The sequence below is a fragment of the Tachyglossus aculeatus genome, chromosome X4 (assembly GCF_015852505.1).
Source record: "Tachyglossus aculeatus isolate mTacAcu1 chromosome X4, mTacAcu1.pri, whole genome shotgun sequence".
Classification (NCBI taxonomy): Eukaryota; Metazoa; Chordata; class Mammalia; order Monotremata; family Tachyglossidae; genus Tachyglossus; species Tachyglossus aculeatus.
Genome location: NC_052098.1, coordinates 49,037,358 through 49,057,924, shown reverse-complemented (window position 1 = coordinate 49,057,924; position 20,567 = coordinate 49,037,358). Strand labels below are relative to the sequence as shown.

At 46.7% G+C, this 20,567-nt stretch overlaps 3 protein-coding genes across 3 annotated transcripts; 2 read left to right on the top strand and 1 right to left on the bottom strand.

Moving 5' to 3' along the window:
• Positions 1-1,040: 1,040 nt before the first annotated feature.
• On the top strand, positions 1,041-3,064 carry LOC119947890 (vomeronasal type-1 receptor 4-like). The gene is made up of 3 exons (XM_038769541.1): positions 1,041-1,167; positions 1,369-1,602; positions 2,157-3,064. Exons 1-3 carry the CDS (start codon positions 1,041-1,043, stop codon positions 3,062-3,064), a joined length of 1,269 nt encoding a protein of 422 aa, XP_038625469.1.
• An 11,852-nt stretch (positions 3,065-14,916) lies between these two features.
• LOC119947889 (vomeronasal type-1 receptor 3-like) lies at positions 14,917-15,852 on the top strand. Its single transcript, XM_038769540.1, has one exon. It carries the CDS (start codon positions 14,917-14,919, stop codon positions 15,850-15,852), a length of 936 nt encoding a protein of 311 aa, XP_038625468.1.
• A 3,770-nt stretch (positions 15,853-19,622) lies between these two features.
• On the bottom strand, positions 19,623-20,567 carry LOC119947887 (putative olfactory receptor 2W6). The gene has a single exon (XM_038769539.1). The coding sequence runs from the start codon at positions 20,565-20,567 to the stop codon at positions 19,623-19,625; it is 945 nt and encodes a 314-aa protein (XP_038625467.1).

Below are 20,567 nucleotides of genomic sequence, written 5' to 3'. Positions count from 1 at the left end.
CCTGTAAGGGACCCCAGAGTCTGGCAGCCATTGAAATGGAGTCAGCTGTGGGACAAGTCAGTCATGGAACTCTCCCCTGTACCCATCATCCCAGTGCTGCCCTTCCTCCCAACCCCTGCCCAAAGGGGCCTAAGACCTTGAGGGGCAGGTGTGACCATGGGAGAGCAGTGGGGAGGAAGACAGAGGGTTTAGGGGCCCTGAGAAAGGAACACAGGGGACTGAACGACCAGGGAGGAAGGTTTGAGGTGAGGGAGGGTGGTGATGTGCTCAGCATCAGGCCTGAAAGGGGAGTGGGGTCTCCCAGTATTTGTGGGAATGGCAAGCTGTTTTGAAAGACCAAGTGAGGTCTAGAAATGGGAAGTTTGTGGTAAGTAAGGAAAGATGAATCTTTGCTTGGATTCCAACTTACTGTTACAAGGAACCTCTTACCGGAGTGTCAACGGCCCTGAGATAGCACGGTTGTTTGCCAGGTTCAATGCTGGGCTGAATTTGAGATAGTTGCCCTCCTCTCCAACCAGCTAATATGTAGAAGTGGGCCATGTAGTAACCCAACATTTCATTCAGCAGACCTAACTCTTTTATTGACACTTATTAAGCACTTACTATGTCTCAGGCACTGTGCTAAGCACTGGGGTAAACATACGATAAACTTTACTTCTAATAATCCATTATGGACTCACTACAGACAACCATAACCAAACCACAACACACCCTCATGTGAGTCCCGATGAAGAAAAAAAATAATATCTTCTAGGAGACTTATTCCCTGATTACTCCCCATAAGTCATGTCATCCCATTAACCAGCATAGCATTTGTGTTTGTATTTATTTTTTTTTAATGTACTGTTTTTTTAATGTTTGTATTTTGGCTCTTCGTGACTTGTGGCAGGTTAGGCGAAAGGAGGCTGCAGTTTTTCACTATTCTAACATAAATTCAAGGGCAGGATCCAGGTCTTCTATTCCTGCTCTATGTTCCATGCTCATTTTGCAGAAGGCATTCAGTCAATGTGAATGGTGATTTTTTTTTTTAAAAAAAGCTCATGACCTGCTCTGTGAAGAAATGTTTCCGTTTCTCTGTTTTACCCTCCAAGCATCAGTGGGCTTCTGCAGCCGTGTTGTTGTTGACTCTGGTGAAGAACAACTCACTCTTCATCCTTTCTGTATCATGTACCCCCATGAGACACTTCATTCATGTCCTCTTTTCAATCTTTGTCCTTCTAGACTGGAGACTGGTAAGCTTTTCGGGCTATGCACATCCACTTCCAACTATTTTTATCTAATCAGCACCCCCTTGACTTCAAGCTCTTGGATCCCTCCGTTGCCCCAGAGAAAAGCATCCGTGAAAACTGCCACCTTCCCTCCCACCAGTGAAGGTCCTGTTCCCGGCATGCTCCATGCATGCTGGGCCAGGGACAAAAGCTGCTGATGTGCACTCTCAGCATCATCCCACCACTGGACACCCATGCTGCCTCCCCAAGAACCAGCACAGGAAGCAGCCCCTTACCATCGAGAAGGCTTCGTACCGTCCTGCCTTCCACCCCCGTGGCGGGAAAGCGAAAATCACCCACAGAATTAAGCATCCACAAACCCCCGGCAAGACTGGTGGTTACTGTAGCCATTGATGTGGTAGTGGGTGTGCCCTGAACTCGGAACCCCAAGGCCCCTGACATTCTGCTGTTCTACCTATAGCATCCTGATTAATCGGGGGCTTATTTTGGATATTTCTCTCTGTTGGGTTGTAATGTCTCATCATTCCTGATGTGTCTGTCTCCCATCCCTCCCCTTCCTTATACTGTGAAATTGTGAGCCTCCTGAGGGACAGGGCCCATGTCTAATTCCCACCATTGCATACTCTCCCAGTTCATAATATGGTGGTTTCCATGCAGTTGGCTTAATAAACATTATTACTACTACTATTGCTGTTACTCGGCCAACTTTGCCGATCTCCTTTATGCCCTCTCTTGATTATTGATATAAAAGCGTTAGAAAAAATTTGAAAATGATAAATCCATGATTATTATTTATTTTAAAATATCTTTGAATTTCTCCCTAGGGATCTTTGGACTTCCTAGTTAAGAGAATCTCTCTGAAAATGTTGTTAAATGATTCGCTCTTTGGGATCTTCTTTTTCTACCAGACTGCCTTTGGCTTTCTAGGAAACTCAGCAATGCTGATGGTGTATTTCAACGCTTTCATGACTCAACCCCAGCAGAAGAAAACTATAGACCTGATCTTCACCCACTTGACCATGGTCAACACTGGGACACTTTTCACCCGTGGGGTCCCGGAGATGTTGGTCGCCTTTGGGATGAAGGCCGTTCTGAACGATGCTGGGTGTCAGAGTCTCATGTACATTAACAGAGTGTGTCGTGGTCTTTCCATCTGCACCACTTGTCTCCTAAGCATGTTCCAGGCCATCACCATCAGTCCAAGCACCTCCTACTGGGTTTGGCTCAAATCCAGAGCCCCCAGTTACATCCTCCCTTCCTTCCTCTTCTTCTGGATCCTCAACATGCTGATCTACGTCCCAGTGATTATCTCCACTCGAAGCATTAGAAATGTCACTGACCTGGGTCATGGATATTTCTCAAAATACTGTTTCGTTGTACATAGTGGGAATATGATCCAATCAGTTTCCTTTCTATGTGCCATGACTGTCCGAGATTTCGTCTTTTTGCTCCTCATGAGCTGGGCCAGCGGCTACATGGTGACTGTGCTCTACCAACACCGTAAACAAGTCCAGCACATGCGCGGGGCCAGCCTCTCCCCCAGATCCTCTGCAGAGACCAGAGCCACCCACATCATCCTGCTCCTGGCCTCCTGCTTCGTCTGTTTTTATTGCATCAGTAGCGGCATTACCCTGTACGTGACGCATGCGATCCAAAGAGATGCCGATTTGGAAAGTGTTGCAACATTCTTCTCCGCTTGTTACCCTGCCCTCTGCCCCCTGGTCCTGATCAGCAGTGATCCCCGGATCACCAAGACCCACTGCCCCCTGGGGAAGGAGAGACATCCCTCCCTTTATATGAACCCCACAGCTGATCGGGTCATTGCCAAGAACTAACCTCTGCCATGGGCCCACCAGTGAATGATTCAATCACAAAAAAAGGCCGATCCTGAGAATGGGCCCTCTGCATCAGTGGCACCTTGTCTGTCCCAGAGAGCAAGGGAAGCTAGGTCAGTTGTTGGGCAGATGTGGTGGAACAGGAATTCTCTGTGTTTGAGTGTGTCTTCCTTCCTGCCACTCTCTCCCCAGCCTCATCAATTGATCAATAAAGCAATGGAATTTATTGAGCACTTACTGTATGTGGAACAATCAAGCTATCAATCATATTTATTGAGAGCTTAATTTGTGCAGAGTATTGTTCTGAGAGCTTGGGAGAGTACAGTGCAACTGAATCGGTAGTTATGTTTCTGGATCACAAGGAACTTACAGTCTAGATGGGGACACACACATTAAAATGAGTTACATATACCTAAATAAATGCTGTGGGCCTGAATCTAGGATAAATAAAGGATGCACATACAAGTGTAAGGGTGAAGCAGAAGGGAAACGGAGTATGGGAAATGAGGCCTTTGCTGGGAAAGGCCTCTTGGTGGAGATAGGATTTCAATAAGGCTTTGAAGATGGGGACAGGGGTGGTCTGTTGGATATGATGGGGGAGGGAGTTTCAGGCCAAAGGCGGGACAGGAACCAGAGGCCAGCAGTCAGGTAGAAGACCTTGAGGTAGGTTGGTGTTAGAGGAAAGAAGTGAGCATGCGGGGCTGTAGTGGGAAACCAGCGAGGTAAGATAGGAGGGGACAAGATGCTTGGGTGCTTTGGGGCCAATGCCGAGGTGGGTGAGCAATTGCTGGAGATTCTTGAGGAGTCAGGAAACATGGACTGAACTGCTCTAAGTGCTTGGGAAAGTACAATACCATAGGGTTGGTAGACACGCTCCCCGTCTGCAATGCACTTACCATGCCTTCTTCACAGTTTTTGCCTCCTTCCCCTCCTTTCCTTTCAAAAAACCTGGGGGTTCCTGCTGCTCTTCTCCTAGTTAAGAGAACCCAAAGTCCACCAAACAGAGGGGGTTCTTGGGGATCCCCAGATCTCTCAAGATTTTGCCCCTTTCTGGGGCAGAGCAGTCTTTAGGAGTTTCCTACTTCTATTTCCAGACTACCCTCCATGCCAAACTTATTGGAAACAGAGAGAGGCAGAGGAGACTTTCAAACTCTTGCTTAGGGTGTGACCTTGGGCAAGTCACTTGTGCGAGTTACTTGGGCAAGTCTTTGTGACTCAGGATTGCCAGTGATTATCTTGTATCTACCCCAGTGCTGCATAAGATGCTTGGCATATAGTAGGTGCTTAACAAATACCTCATTTTTATTGCCATTAGTAGAATGGGGATTGTTCAGGCTTATGGTCTGGTCGCCCCGATGACAACCACTGTATTCTTGTCATGATCTATGAAGAAGAAGAAATGATCCAGGAGAAAGAGGTCTTACCTTTCACTTCAGCACATGGAATGTTCCCCAGCCCCATTCACCTCTCTTCGTGGCTCAGTGGTAAGAGCCCGGACTTGGGAGTCAGAGGTCATGGGTTCTAATCCCGGCTCTGCACCTTGTCAGCTGGGTGACTTTGGGCAAGTCACTGAACTTCTCTGGGCCTCAGTTCCCTCCTCTGGAAAATGGGGATGAAGACTGTGAGCCCCACGGGGGGCAACCTGATAACCTTGCATTTACCTCAGTGCTTAGAACAGTGCTTGGCCCATAGTAAGTGCTTAACAAGTATCACCATTATTATTATTATTCTAGTCAGGATGCTTTGTCCAGTGCTGAGTCAACTAATGAGTCAGGAAGTTCCTCATCTCCTAGTTGCTATGGAGACAAATTCCTTTGATTGGATGGGGGTGCTTACCCCTACCTTACCCATCTTCCCTTCCTGCATGTTGGCAGTCTAACCATCACTACTGTCTCGGTACTCTTCTCCTTAGGAATAATTAGGCCATAGTAAGGACTTAACTAACTCATTAGAAAAAGAGTAAAACCATATGTCTGTATCCTTCGCACTCATTTACAAGCAGAGAGACTTAAAGGAACCAGGAGACCAGGAGGAGGCAAAGGAGGGTCAGGGACTGTGCACAGTGTAAGATCCTTATGGGCAGGGTTCAAATCTACCAACTGTATTTTATTGTACTTTCCCAAACATTTTCCTCAGTGCTTTGTACTTAGTACGTGCTAAACAAATTTAAGTTATTGACTGATTGATTGCTTGTAAATCAGTGCTTAGTGTCTTCCATAATTACATTTATTGATACCAATACTATTATTATTTTTTATGGTATTGGATAATAATAATTATAATGACAATTGTTAAGCATTTACTGTGTGCCAAGTACTGTTCCCAGCACTGGGGTAGATATAAGGTAATGAGGTTGCCCCACGTAGGGCTCACAGTCTTAATTGATTGATTGATTTACAGATGAGGTAACTGAGGCACAGAGAAGTTAAGTGACTGGCCCAAAGTCACACAGCTGGTAAGTGGCAGAGCTGGGATTAGAACCCACAACCTTGGACTCCCAAACCCAAAACACTCTGGGCATATTACTCCCCTCCTCAAAAATCTCCAGTGGCTGCCTGTCAACCTACGAATCAAGCAAAAACTCCTCACTCTTGACTCACTCAAGGCTCTAAATCACCTCGCTCCCTCCTACTTCACCTCCCTTCTCTCCTTCTACAGCCCAACCCGCACTCTCCACTCCGCTGCTGCTCCACTGTGTCTCATTCTCGCCTGTCCCACCGTCGACTCCTGGCCCATGTCATCCCCCTGGCCTGGAATGCCCTCCCTCCACACATCGGCCAAGCTAGCTGTCTTCCTCCCTTCGAAGCCCTACTGAGAGCTCACCTCCTCCAGGAGGCCTTCCCAGACTGAGCCCCTTTTTCCTCTCCTCCTCCCCTTTTAGACTGTGAGCCCACTGTTGGGTAGGGACTGTCTCTATGTGATGCCAATTTGTACTTCCCAAGCGCTTAGTACAGTGCTCTGCACATAGTAAGCGCTCAATAAATACGATTGATTGATTGATTGATTGATTGATCCCCCCCCGTACCTCCTTCCCCTCACCACAGCACTTGTACATATTTGTACAGATTCATTACTCTTTTTATTTTACTTGTACAGATTTACTATTCTATATATTTTGTTAATGATGTGCACATAGCTATAATTCTATTTGTTCTGACGATTTTGACGCCTGTCTACATGTTTTGTTTTGTTGTCTGTCTCCCCCTTCTAGACTGTGAGCCCGTTATTGGGTAGGGACCATCTCTGTATGTTGCCGACTTCTACTTCCCAAGCACTTAGTGCAGTGCTCTGCACACAGTAAGCGCTCAATAAATACGATTGAATGAATGAATGAATGAATAAGTGCTTACTCTGTTTCGGGCACTGTTCTAAGCTCTGGGGTAGATATAAGAGCATCAGGTTGGACACAGTCTGTGTCCCACATGGGGTTCACAGTCATTATCCATTTTACAGATAAAGTAACTGAAGCACAGAGGAGTAAAATGACTTCCCTAAGGTCACCCGTCAGACAAGTGGCAGAGGCAGGACTAGAACTCAGGTCCTGTGCTCTGCACAAAGTAAACGTTCAACAAATAACATTGATGATGAATAACATTTATCGTACAATTATTCTGCCACAGCACTGCACTAAGTGCTTGGAAAAATACAATAACATTAGTAGACATTCTGTTTATTTTATTTTGTTAATATGTTTTGTTTTGTTCTCTGTCTCTCCCTTCTAGACTGTGAGCCCACTGTTGGGCAGGGACCATCTCTGTATGTTGCCAACTTGTACTTCCCAAGCGCTTAGTACAGTGCTCTGCACAGAGTAAGCGCTTAATAAATACGATTGAATGAATGAATCCCCATCCTCAAGGGGCTTACAATCTAGTGGGAGAGGTAGACAGTAAAATAACTTGCAGGTAGGAGGAAGCAATAGAGTTGTAAAGCAGATACATAAGTGCTGTGGGGGAAAGGAGGTGGAATGAGAACCTGAGGATTTAGGGGGATAAAGTGAATAGTCGACGAGGAAATGCTGAAGTGGCAGTAGTTGGAGGAAATAGGATGGGGAGTTGAGAAATCAATCGGGAAAGGTCTGTTGGATGAACTGGGAATTTCTGAAGCACTTTGAAAACGAGAAGAGCAGTTGGTCTGCAGATAGGAACAGGGAGGGAGTTCCAGGCAGAAAGGCAGGGCAGGAATCAAGAGGTCAGGGCCGAAGGAGACGATAATGAAGGACAGTGAGTAGGTTGGTGTTAGAAGAGCAAAGCGGGTAGTCCGGGATGTCGTGAGAGAGGAGCAAGGAGAGATAGGGCACTGATTGAGTGCTTTAAAACCAAGGGTCTTTAAGGCTGTGAATGTTATAATAATAATGATGATGGAATTTATTAAGCATTTACCATGTGCAAAGCACTATTCTAAGCGCTGGGGAGGTCACAAGGTGATCAGGTTGTCCCACAGGGGGCTCACAGTCTTAATCCCCATTTTGCAGATGAGGTAACTGAGACACAGAGAAGTGAAGTGACTTGCCCAAAGTCACACAGCTGACAATTAGTGGAGCCGGGGCTGGAACCCATGACCTCTGACTCCAAAGCCCGTGCTCTTTCCACTGAGCCATGACATCTGTCAACAGGGATAATGCTTAACGACACTGGCCCTGAAGTTAAAAGCTGCATGGGCTCTTTTTCCACCTCTTCTCTTCATTCATCTCCTGTCTTTTTCAGCCTGATCCTTGTCTTCCTTTCCTAGCCTTTCAGCTACACTCAGTAGTAGCCCCATTCTCCTCTGTCCCTTTGAACTCCCCAAAACACAGTCACCTGGAGCTGAGGGATGGCAGAAGAGATAATGGAAACCCAAACTGTGAAGTAGGCATGTGTGTGCCAGAGTGTGTGTGTGTGTGTGTGTGTGTGTGTGTTTGTGTGTGTATACTCAAGATATTGCCACATGTTTCTAAGCAGATGAGAAAGAAAGGACATCTAAACTATTTAAAATAATGGTTCAGGTCTGAAAGTGCGCAAAGAACTGATATTGGTAAATGACATGAGTAATGGTATTTATTAAGCACTTATTATGTGCCAAGCACTGTGCTGAACTCTAGGGTAGACACAAAACCATTGGAATGGCTAGAGAGAGAGTGTGAGAGACATAGTGAGAAAAGGAAACGAGTTCTATTTACTTTAAAGTTGCACGAAGGCTTCAATAATGCTCCACTCTTCCTTCCTGTATATGTGAGGTATTCACTAACCTAGAGGTATGGGAATGACCTGAATGACTTCTCTTCTTCCCTTACGGCTTTAGGATTCTCTGATGAACACTACTGATACAACTATTAAAAAATGTACACCCTTTATGCCACTTTAAGATTAATGAGTTCACACATTAATTCCTCAGTTAAGCAATTAAATCATCAATGACTTTACCAGAAGGAGGGTTTGCGACAGGGAAGGAAAATTGCTCATTCTCTGGGAGACAGAAAATCAGGACTCCATACAGTGTCACAGCTGAGGCAAGTGACAGAATAATCACAGCCCTTGGGGAAGATGAGCTCACCTCATCCTGTTCTTATAACCTTTGCTGTCCAAGAGGGTCCCCACAAGGCACAAACAGGACAAGCTTTCCATTTCCCAACCCAGTGAGAGCAAGGTCAAGTCCTGGTAAGTACCTGTTAAGTCTCAGGAGCTCCTCTAGGAGAGAGAAGGAATGGAGAGAAGCAGAGTCTAGGCTCAGAGCCATGGGAATGTGCTGATGTAACAGGAGAGATACCCGCACGGAGTCCGTGTGGGGAGCCGAGTTCTCAGTGTTTCTGCCCTGTCTGCTTGGGTTACGCTCAGTCACAGGAGCCTGTACTGAGGGTGGATTCTGGGAAGGAGAATCAGTCCATCCTATGATCCTTGCTAGGCAGCAATTGCTGATCGATTCTCAGTGTAAGGTTTCTGAAGGTTCCCAGTGCTGCTTGCTCACCCCCAACTCGGTGTGTTTCCTCCTTGTCAATCAATCAGTCATATTTATTGAGTGCTTACCGTTTGTAGAGCACCGTACCAAATACTTGGGAGAGTACAAAACAGAGTTGGTAGATACATTTCCTGCCCGCAACAAGCTCACAGTCAAGGTGCGCGGGGATCGTGGGGGGTGGGGCAGACGCTAATAAAACTAAATAAATTATGGGTAGGTACATAAGTGCTGTGAGGATGAGGAAGGGGTGAATGAAGGGAGCAAATTCGGGCAACACAGAAGCGAGTGGGGAAAAAGGAAATGAGGGCTTAGTCAGGTAAAGCCTCTTGGAGGAGATGTGCCTTCAATAAGGGTTTGAAGGTGGGGAGAGTAATCGTCTGTCAGATATGAAGAAAGATGATGTTCCAGGCCAGAGGCAGGACACGGGTGAGAGGTCGTCAATAAGATAGATGAGATCGGGGTACAGTGAGTATGTTGGCATTAGAGGAGTAAAGTATGTGGGCTGGGTTGTAGTAGGAGAGCAGCGAGGTGAGGTAAGAGGCGGCAAGGTGATTGACTGCTTTAAAGCCATTGGTAAGGAATTTCTGGTTGATGAGGAGGTGGCTGGGCAGTGACTGACTGGAGGTTCTTGAGGAGTGGGGAAACATGGACTGAACCTTTTGTAGAAAAATGATCAGGGCAGCAGAGGGTGCAATTCTTGGGAAACAGCATGGCCTAGTGGATAGAGCACAGGCCCAGGAATCAGAAGATCCTGGGTCGTAGTTCCAGCTCTGCCACCTGTCTGCTGTGACTTCTCTTCTAGACGGCGAGCCCGTTTTCTAGCCTGGGAGCCCGTTGTTGGGTAGGGATGGTCTCTATCTGTTGTCGAAGTATACTTTCCAAGCACTTAGTACAGTGCTCTGCTCTCGATAAATATGATCGAATGAATGAATGAATGCTGTGTGACCTTGGGCAAGCCACTTAACTTCTCTGTGCCTCAACTACCTCATCTGTAAAATGAGGATTATGACTGTGAGCCCCATGTGGGACACGGACTTTGTCCACCCCGATTACCTTGCATCTACCCCAACATTTTGGACAGTGCCTGGCACATAGTAAGCACACAACAAACGCCAGAAAAAAGTGAAGTACGAACTGGAATGGGGAGGGAAAGGAGGCAAAGAGGACAGCAAGGAGGTTGCTCTACTATCGATTTCAAGGACTTATCCCATCTCACCTTGATTGCTAATCCCACCCTCTCCTTGCCCTTCAAACTGCTTACGAGCCTCCTTGCTGACCTCTCTGCCTCCTGTCTCCACTCCAGTCCATACTTCACTCTGCTGCCCAGATCATTTTTCTACAAAGACATTCAGACCATGTTTCCCCAATCCTCAAGAAACTCCAGTGGTTGCTCAACCACCTCTGCATCACACACTTTAAAGCACCCAATCCTATCTCCTACCTCAACTCGCCGCTCTCCTACTACAACCCAACCCACATACTTCACTCCTCTAATGCTAACCTTCTCACTCTACCTCAATCGAGTCTATCTTGCTGCCATCCTCTCGCCCACATCCTGTCTCTGGCCTGGAATGTCCTGCCTCTTCATATCAGACAGACACTAACTCTCCTCACCTTCAAAGCCTCATTTAAAGCACATCTCCTCCAAGAGGTCTCTCCTGACTAAGCCCTCCTTTGCTCTTTTCCTACTCCCTTCTGTGTCGCCCTGACTTTTTCCCTTTATTCATCACCCTTCCCAGCCCTACAGCACATATGTACACATTTGTCGTTTTATTTTATATTAATGTCTGTCTCCCCATCTAGACTCTAAGCTTGTTGGGGGCAGGGAATTTGTCTGTTACCCTCCCAAGTGCTTAGTACAGTGCTCTGCACATAGTAAGTGCTCATTAAATTTGACTGACTGACTGACCGACTAATCAACTTGGGATAGGATAAATGCCTGGGTTAACATGGTAGGAGAGGAAAGAGTGGGTTTTAGCAATGTTGTGAAGGTTGAACCAACAGAATTTAGTGCTAGATTGAATATGTGGGCTGAAGGACACCAAGCTTATGGGCTTGCAAGACAGGAAGGATGATGGTACTGTCTACAGAGCTGGGAAAATCAGAGGGAGGGCAGGGTTTGAGTAGAAAGATATGTTTTGGACATTTTAAGTTTGCTATGTCAGCAGGACATCCAAGTCTTGAAGGCAGGAGGGAATGTGAGACTGCAGAGAGGGAGAGCGATCGGGACAGAGACGTAGATCTGGGATTCATCGGCCTAGAGGCGGTAGTTGAAGTCATGGGAGTGGATGAGTTCTAATAGAAGTGGACCCAGTACTGAGCCTTGAGGGACTCCCGCAGTTAGAGGATAGGAGGCAGGGGAGGAGTCCATAAATGAGATCGAGAACGAGCAGCCGGAGCGATAGGAAGAGATGCCGGAGAGGGCAGTGTCCGTGAAGCTGAGGTTGGATGTTTCCAGGAGAAGGGGATGGTCGACAGTGTCAGAGGCAGCTGAGAGGTTGAGGAGGATTAGGATGGAGTAGAGGCCATTGGATTTGGGAAGAAGGAGATCATCTGTGACCGTTGAGAGGGCAGTTTCTGTGGAGTGAAGGGAATGGAAGTCAGATTGGAGGGAGTCCAGGAGAGAATTAGAGGAGATGAACTTGAGACAGCAGGTGTAGACAACTTGCTCAAGGAGTTTGGAGAGGAATAGTAGGAGGGAGATGGGGTGACAACTGGAACGAACTGTGGGGTTAAGGTGGAGGGGGGGTCAGGATAGGGGAGACATGGACATGTTTGAAAGCAGTGAGGAAGAGGCCCCTGGAAAGCGGACAGTTGAAGATGGTGGTCAGGGAGGGAAGAAAGAAGAGGGCGAGTATTTGGATAAGGTGCAAAGCGTTGAGGTCGGATTCACAGGTAGAGGGGGCGGATTTTGAGAGAAGACAGGAGCTCTCCTCTTGAGGAAACATGGGAGAGTTGAAGAAGGGGCAGAAGGAAAGAATGGAGAGGAGATATTAGGGAGATCACACCTGATCCTTTCAATTTTCTCAATAAAACATGTGGCCAGATCATTGAGGGAAAGAAATTGGGGAGGAGGGGTACAGGGGGGTGTAAGGAGGGAGTTATACATCAGGAACAATTGGTGAGGGTAATGGGCATGAACGTCAATAGGATGGGGAGATCATTTTGCTGGGCAGAAGAGAGGGCAGAGTTAAAGCACGCAACTTGAAGTGGACAAGGTCGGCCTGAGATCTCGATTTCCACCAGCAGTACTCCACAGCTCCCACACAGGAACGAAGGAAGCAGACTGTGGAGGTGATCCAGGGCTGTGAGAGAGGGTACGAGATCGGTGAAGGGATCGGGGAATGAATGAGTTGAGTTCAGTCGAGAGGATGGTGTTGAGGGTGTCGATTTGGTCAGCAAGAGAAGGTAGTTTGGGTATGGAGGCTAAACAGAGCAGGACAACTTGAGAAAAAAGGTCCTGGATTCTACTGCTGGAGCGAGTCCTCAGTAGGAATTACAGGTGAGTGGAAAGGAATCAGAAAGAAGAAACTTAAGAAATAATAATGCAACCATAATAATAATAGTACCGTAAGAAGTGATAATACTACTCCTGAGATTCAGACTCTGCCCTTTGATTTCTAAAGGTAGAGAAGCAGTGTGGCTCAGTGGAAAAGAGCCCGGGCTTTGGAGTCAGAGGTCATGGGTTCAAATCCCGACCCCGCCCATTGTCAGCTGTGTGACTTTGGGCAAGTCACTTCACTTCTCTGGGCCTCAGTTACCTCATCTGTAAAATGGGGATGAAGACTGTGAGCCCCACGGGGGACAACCTGATCACCTTGTATCCTCTCCAGCACTTAGAACAGTGCTTTGAATATAGTAAGCACTTAACAAATACCAAAATTATTATTATTATTATTATTAAAGGTACTAGAGGTAGTGAGGTCACGTTCATTTAACTTGTGTCTGCATCATGGGGCATGTTTGCCCATAGATTTAACAATTTAGAAATTAAGTTCTATTCCAGAGTTTCCCTGACAAAATGACATTCCTTGACACATTACATGCCTAACTGTTAAACATCATTTTATGGGAGGCGTTCATGTCTGCCGACTATGTTGTATGGGACTCTGCCAAGCTCTTAGTACAGTGCTCTGCACATAATATATATATATATATATATATATATATATATGTATGTATATACATATGTATATATGTTTGTACATATTTATTACTCTATTTATTTATTTATTTATTTTACTTGTACATATCTATTCTATTTTATTTTGTTAGTATGTTTGGTTTTGTTCTCTGTCTCCCCCTTTTAGACTGTGAGCCCACTGTTGGGTTGGGACTGTCTCTATATGTTGCCAATTTGTACTTCCCAAGCGCTTAGTACAGTGCTCTGCACATAGTAAGCGCTCAATAAATACGATTGATGATGATGATGATGATGATAATAGGTGCTCAATAATAGATGGAAGGAGGAGGAGTTTCCTTAATGACGGAAGGATGCTACCTATTAAGGACTGTTTCAAGCCCTTCCTCTTCATATCTGACAGACCATCACTCTCCCCACCTTCAAAACCTTATTAAATACACATCTCCTCTGAGCTCTTCCCCAATTCAGCCCTCATTTCCTCTCCTCCCCCTCCTGTTTGCCTCGTCCTTGCAATTAGCTTTGCGCCTTTTCTTTACTGACCCCTTCCTCAACCCCAGAGCACCTATGTATGTCTCTGTAATTTATTTCCTAGTGGAAAGAGCACGGGCTTGGGAATCAGAAGATGTGAGTTCTACTCCCTGGGCTGCCACCTGTCTGCTGTGTGACCTTGGACAAGTCACTTAACTTCTCTGTGCCTCAGTTACCTCATCTGGAAAATGGGGATTAAGACAGTGAGCCCCACGTGAGATGACCTGATTATCCTGAATCTACCTCAGTGCTTAGAACATCGCTTGCCACATAGTAAGCACTTCACAAATACCATAACTATTATTATTATTATTGATGCCTGCCACCCCCTCTAGACTGTAAGCCAGCTGTGGACAAGGAACATGTCTACCAACTTTGTTATACTGTACTATCCCATAGTACAATTCTATGCACGTAGTAAGTGCTCAAAAGTATGATTGACTGATATTGATTGATTAATCAATCAATCAATCATATTTATTAAGCGCTTACTGTGTGCAGAGCACTGTACTAAGTGCTTGGGAAGTACAAGTTGGCAACAGATAGAGACAGTCCCTACCCAACAGTGGGCTCACAGTATAGATTAACCTTATTGTGGCTTGACTGGAGAGTACTCATTTTTAAAAATCTCTTCTCCTATAAAAGTGTCTTCTCTACTCACCTGATTTTGTTATCTTTTCCTCTTCCATTTCCATAAAATTGATGTGAAGGGAAGCAGAATGGACTTATGGAGATTAAATACTTGTTTTCCCTCTTCACAACAATAATAATGATGATGATGGCTGGCATTTGTTAAGTATTTACTATGTGCTAGGCACTGTACTAAGAGCTGGGGTAGATACAAGCAAATCAGATTGAACACAGTCCCTGTCCCATGTGGGGCTGACTGTCTCAATACCCATTTTACAGATGAAGGTACTGAGGCCCAGAGAAGCAAAGTGACTTGGCCAAGGTCACACGATAGACAAGCAACAGAGTCAGGATTAGAACCCATAACCTCCTGACTCCCAAGCCTGTGCTCTATGCACTCTACCTTGCTTAGACTTCGAGCTCCAGATGGATAGGGATGGTGCTTTCTTTGAATAACTTGTATCTAGGGATGGTTTGGAAATTACACACACACACACACACACACACACACACACACACACACACACACACACAGCATGACTACTATCGATAAAAAAATGAAACTTTGCATTTCTCTTTAGGGATCTTTTTGTTTTGGGGTGGAGAAGACTTTTTGAAGATGCAGGAAAGTGACTTTGTCTTTGGTGTTTTCTTCCTCAATCAGTCAGTCTTTGGGTTCCTAGGAAACTCAATAATGTTTGCAATGTACCTTAGCATTTTCATCTCTCAACCCCAGAAGAAGAAGCCCACAGACCTGATTCTCACCCACCTGACCGTGGCCAACACAGTGACCCTACTCACCCGTGGGATCCCAGAGACGATGGCTGCCTTTGGAATGAGGGACGTTCTAAACGATGTTGGGTGTCGAAGTGTCATGTACATTAACCGTGTGTCCCGCGGCCTTTCCATCTGTACCACGTGTCTCCTGAGTGTGTTCCAGGCTGTCACCATCAGTCCCAGCACCTCCCGCTGGGCCCAGTTCAAACCCAGAGCCTCGAACTGTATTGTCCCTTCCTTCCTCTTCTTCTGGATCCTCAACATGCTGCTCTACATCAGATTGATTACTTGCAGTCGAGCCATCGGAAATGTCAACATTTCAGGAGAAGTATATGTTTCAAAATTATGTTACACTCTCCCCGATGGCAATGTTATTCACTCAGTTACCTTTCTCCTTGCCATCACCATCCGAGATCTCTTCTTTGTGCTCCTCACGAGCTGGGCCAGTGGCTACATGGTGATTGTGCTCTCCCGACACCGCAGACAAGTTCAGCACATCCACAGCACCAGGCTTTCCCCAAAATCCTCTGCGGAAGCCAGAGCCACGAAGACCATCCTGCTCCTGGTCACCTGCTTTGCTTGTTTTTACTGGCTCAACACCTTCATTACCTTGAGTTTGGTGTTTGCAGTTGAAAAAGACCCTCAGCTGGAGAGCGTCTCTGTTTTTCTTTCAGGCTGCTTCCCTGCCCTTTGCCCGCTGCTACTGATCAGCAAAGATCTTCGTATGTGCCACAGAGAAGCTGAGAAGCTGCTCTTCTCCCATCGATCTTGTCAATGAACCGGTCCCTTCCCAGTACCATTCTCTGCCTCATGAACACTTGGGAAGGCGCCAACCAAAAGGGAGATTACAGATTCTGTGAAGGGGCTCACTTCTCATTCTCACTGTTCTCGTTCTCACGAGCAGTTCTCACTGCTCATTCAAGCTCTCATTCTATCCCGTCTGACTACTGCATCAGCCTCCTCTCTGATCTCCCATCCTCATGTCTCTCCCCACTTCAATCCATACTTCATGCTGCTGCCCGGATTGTCTTTGTCCAGAAACGCTCTGGGCATGTTACTCCCCTCCTCAAAAATCTCCAGTGGCTACCAATCAATCTGAGCATCAGGCAGAAACTCCTCACCCTCGGCTTCAAGGCTGTCCGTCACCTCGCCCCCTCCTACCTCACCTCCCTTCTCTCCTTCTCCAGCCCAGCCCGCACCCTCCACTCCTCTGCCACCGCTAACCTCCTCACCATGCCTCGTTCTCGCCCATCCTGCCGTCGACCCCCGGCCCACGTCCTCCCCCTGGCCTGGAATGCCCTCCCTCCGCACATCCGCCAAGCTAGCTCTCTTCCTCCCTTCAAAGCCCTACTGAGAGCTCACCTCCTCCAGGAGGCCTTCCTAGACTGAGCTCCCTTTTTCCTCTCCTCCTCTCCATCCCCCCTGCCCCACCTCCTTCCCTTCCCCACAGCACCTGTATATATGTTTGTACAGATATATTACTCTATTGATTCTACTTGTACATATTTACTATTCTATTGATTTTGTTAATGATGCACATCTAGCTTGACTTCCATTTATTCTGATGACTAGACATCTGTCCACATGTTTTGTTTTGTTGTCTGTCTCCCCTTTCTAGACTGTGAGCCCGTTGTTGGGCAGGGACCATCTCTATACGTTGCCAACATGGACTTCCCAAGCGCTTAGTACAGTACTCTGTACACAGTAAACGCTCAATAAGTGTGATTGAATGAATGAATGAATGAATAAACTGTTTCAAGCATCCTCAATAGACAAACCCACCGGATGGGCGCTGTCAGCAGAGCGAGGATATAAAATTCTGCTGATATTGCTGATGACGCGTGAAAAGGTCCCCAGAAGTGTGGTATTTGACCTCGCCTGCCCTGATTAGCCAGAAACGTGCTCTCCGCTCACCCCACGGCACCACCCGAGTGGAGACTCTAGATGGGCCGAATACCCGATAAAAATCATGGCCCAGGAAATAGCTCTGCGTAGCAGGATGGGTGTGCTGACACTTGCCCCCAACCAGAATGTGGGATGCCTCGTGGCTTGGGCCTGACTGTCATGACTTTCACAATGAATGCTAGCCTTCTAGACATCACCAGTGACAGACCCATGTTGTAATGAATGTCTTCCTGATAAACGAGATGACTACAAGTGACTTTAACGAGCCAGTGTGTTGAGTATTAGTGATCCAGTCCTTTTGTGTGTGTTCCCCCTTCTCTGATGTTGTGGACATGGGAAGCTGCATAAGGAAACTCATATTTTAAATGGTGAGGCGTGGCTAGTGTAACCCTGGCTCATACCCATCTCAGCCATCTCGCCGTTGACCCCTGGCCCATGTCCTACCTCTGGCCAGGAACGCCCTGCCTCCTCAAATCCGCCTCCTTCAAAACCCTACTGAAGGCTCACCTCCACCAAGAGGCCTTCCCAAACTAAGCCCCCTTTTCCTCAGCTCCCCCTCCCTTCCGTGCCACCTCCACTCGCTCCCTTTGCTCCCCGCCCCGCAACCCCTCGACACTTATGTACATAGGAACATATCTATAATTCTATTTATTTATATTGGTGCCTGTTTACTGTTTTGAAGCCCGTCTCTCCCCATCTAGACTGTACGCTCCATGCGGGCAGGGATTGTCTCTCTTTATTGCTGAATTGTACTTTCCAAGCGCTTAGTACAGTGCTCTGCACACAGTAAGTGCTCAGCAAATGCAACTGAATGAATGAATGATCCCCGAACCCAGATCTTAACGACTGGTGTCAACTACTCAAAGTGAGGCCAGTGAGCTCATCCCCAGAGGCTGCCCTGATAAACCCACACTTAGTCCACTTCTCAGCACCCAGCATTCAGTCTCAAAGGTTTATTTCTTGGGCTGCAGCCCCAAGGAGCCTGAGTTACAAACACATGATCTCAAAGATTTATACCCCTTCCCACCCGGCGTGTGTCCACCTTGACCCTGACTGGTCTTGATCATCTTCCAGAAGTTCCTTTGTCATCATTCTGGTCCCTCCTCTCCATACCTCCTCTGTACAACCCTTCTTCCTATGATTCATATGCAGGCCAGGTTCTGGGTCCAGTCACGATTGCACCTTGCGTATGGAGCTAGAGTGATCTCTGTCCTAGTTTCTCTACTGAGCTTGCTGGGGGCACATCACCATTCCTTACTACACACGAGTTAGCACTATATTTTCTTTAGCTTTGCCTTACCCTTCCCTCCTGAACTTGCTCCTACTATTTTCTTTTAGCCGAACTCTCTGACCTTGTTTGACAGTAACAGGCCCTGTCACCCAATTCTCCCCTCTTTTCTATGGCCTCTGCTTCTCCACTTCTACGCTTTTCCCATCTCCCAATAAGGAGCAGGTCAATTTAACTGGCAAGATATCTTACCCGCTTGAGGTCCCTTTGACCATTTCCCTAAATACCCTGACTCAGGATGCCCAGTTTACCCCTTGACCATGACTGGACAAACCTGGAGAGTGATTGTGTTTACCTCCTCTGTTGTATTGTGCTCTCCCAGAAACTCACACACAGAGTTTCTGCCCAAGGATACACAGCAGGCTGGTGGAAGATCTGGGACTAGAATGCAGGTTTCCCGAGTCCCAGCGCAATTCTCTCTCCACTGAGCAACACTGTTCTGAAAACACAAAACTTCGACAACTATCACTGACTCTTAAGTTCTACATTAATGGGGTGGATCAGTATAAACCGAGAAATGAGAATCTATACATGTATATTGACAAAGGAAGGGAGTTGTTTTATTGTATAATGACTATGTTCCGAAAGATAATAGGTGCTCCTGAAAGAAATCACCAGGAAGCAGTGAATACTCAAGGCACTCGGGATGTTGCTTTACTGAAAGAGTTCAGAGGAAGAAGGAACAGAAGTGTGAAGGAACCAGAACAGAGAGGAGATTTGTCTCCTTGCCTGCAACAAAGGCAATGGAAAGAGAGATGATGTGGGGGTGATAACCAAATATCTTCAGCTCTTCACAACTGAATCTTTCCCAAGACGAATAAAATGGAAGCTCCCTGACGGCAGGGTTAATGCTGTCTAACTCTATCGAGCTTTCCCAGTGCATAGTAATAACAAAAATTGTGGGTTTTACATTTTACAGATGAGGTACCTGAGGCACCTGGAAGTTAAATGACTTGCCCAAGATCACACGGTTAAGGGGCAGAGCTGGGATTAGACTCAGGTCCTCTGACTCCTGGTCCTGTGCCATTTTCAATAGGCCATGCTGCTTCTCACTAGTATTGTGCTTGGCCCCAAAGGTCCTCAAAAAATATAACTGATTTACCTCCTTCCTCTAATCAATCATATTCAGTGACTACTGTCTGCAAAGCACTGTACCAAGTGCTTGGGATATCACATTATAACAGAGTTGGTACACACGTTCCCTGCCCACAAGGACCATACAGACTTACAGGGGGAGATAGATATTAAAATAAATTATGGATAGGTAGGTACGTGCTGTGGGGCTGAGAGTAGGTGACTAAAGGTTACGGATCCAAGGTCAAGGGTGAACGTGACCTGGAGATGACCCGGTTAGGTCATGTTTGCTTAGAGCAGTGTTTCTTCTGGACCAGCCTTCTGAGCGCCCCTTTCACGTCCTTGTTCCTCAGGGTGTAGATCAGCGGGTTGAGTGTGGGAGTGACCACCGTGTAGAAGAGCGTCAGGAACTTGCCTTGGTCTCCAGAATCACTGTTCCCCGGCTGACTATAACGGAACAAAATTGGTCCATAATAGAGGGTCACCACGGTCATGTGGGATACACAGGTGTTGAAGGCTTTGCCCCACCGTGCAGTCGATTTGATCCTCAGCACAGCCCAGGTGATAAAGCCATAGGAGACCAGAATCAATGTCAGAGGTGAAATGACCAAGATCACGAAAAGGACATAGATGGTGAACTTGGTACTGGTGATGTCCCCGCAGGCTATCCCGATCAGCCCCGGCATCTCACAGAAAAAGTTGTCCAACCACCGGTGGCCACAACGCGGCAACCTCACAATCAGTAAAAATAGAAGCAAGGCCACCCCAAAGCCAACAACCCAACTCAAGGTGACCAGCCTCAGGTAGAGCATGAAATGCATGATGCTGGGGTAGTATAGAGGTCTGCAGACAGCAATGAAGCGGTCAAATGCCATAATGGCCAGCAGGATGGATTCAGAGGCCCCCAGGCTAAAGGCAAAGTAGAATTGAAGCATGCACCCTAGGAAGCTAATAGTCTTTTCTGGACCCCACACATTCAGTAGTATCTGAGGAATATTGCTGGTGGTATAGAAGAGGTCCATTAAGGAGAGGTTGGCAAGGAAGAAGTACATGGGAGTGTGGAGGTGAGAATCCAGACCAGACACCAGGATGATGATAGAGTTGCCCAGTAAAGCTAACAAATAGAAAAAGAAGACAAACACAGAAATGGCCATTTCCAGGAGAGGCCTGTCAGAGAAGCCGGATAAAATGAATCCTTCTTCAGAGCTGCCATTTTCCCTTCCCAT

Bases quoted from the DNA above. Each gene is read 5' to 3' on its own strand.
- LOC119947890 (XM_038769541.1), top strand. From the start codon at position 1,041: ATGACCTGCTCTGTGAAGAAATGTTTCCGTTTCTCTGTTTTACCCTCC. The intron at 1,168-1,368 runs GTACCCCCATGA...CCCTCCCACCAG, and splicing joins CTTCATCCTTTCTGTATCAT to TGAAGGTCCTGTTCCCGGCA. The intron at 1,603-2,156 runs GTGGTTACTGTA...TTGGCTTTCTAG, and splicing joins ACAAACCCCCGGCAAGACTG to GAAACTCAGCAATGCTGATG.
- LOC119947889 (XM_038769540.1), top strand. From the start codon at position 14,917: ATGCAGGAAAGTGACTTTGTCTTTGGTGTTTTCTTCCTCAATCAGTCA.
- LOC119947887 (XM_038769539.1), bottom strand. From the start codon at position 20,567: ATGGGAAGGGAAAATGGCAGCTCTGAAGAAGGATTCATTTTATCCGGC.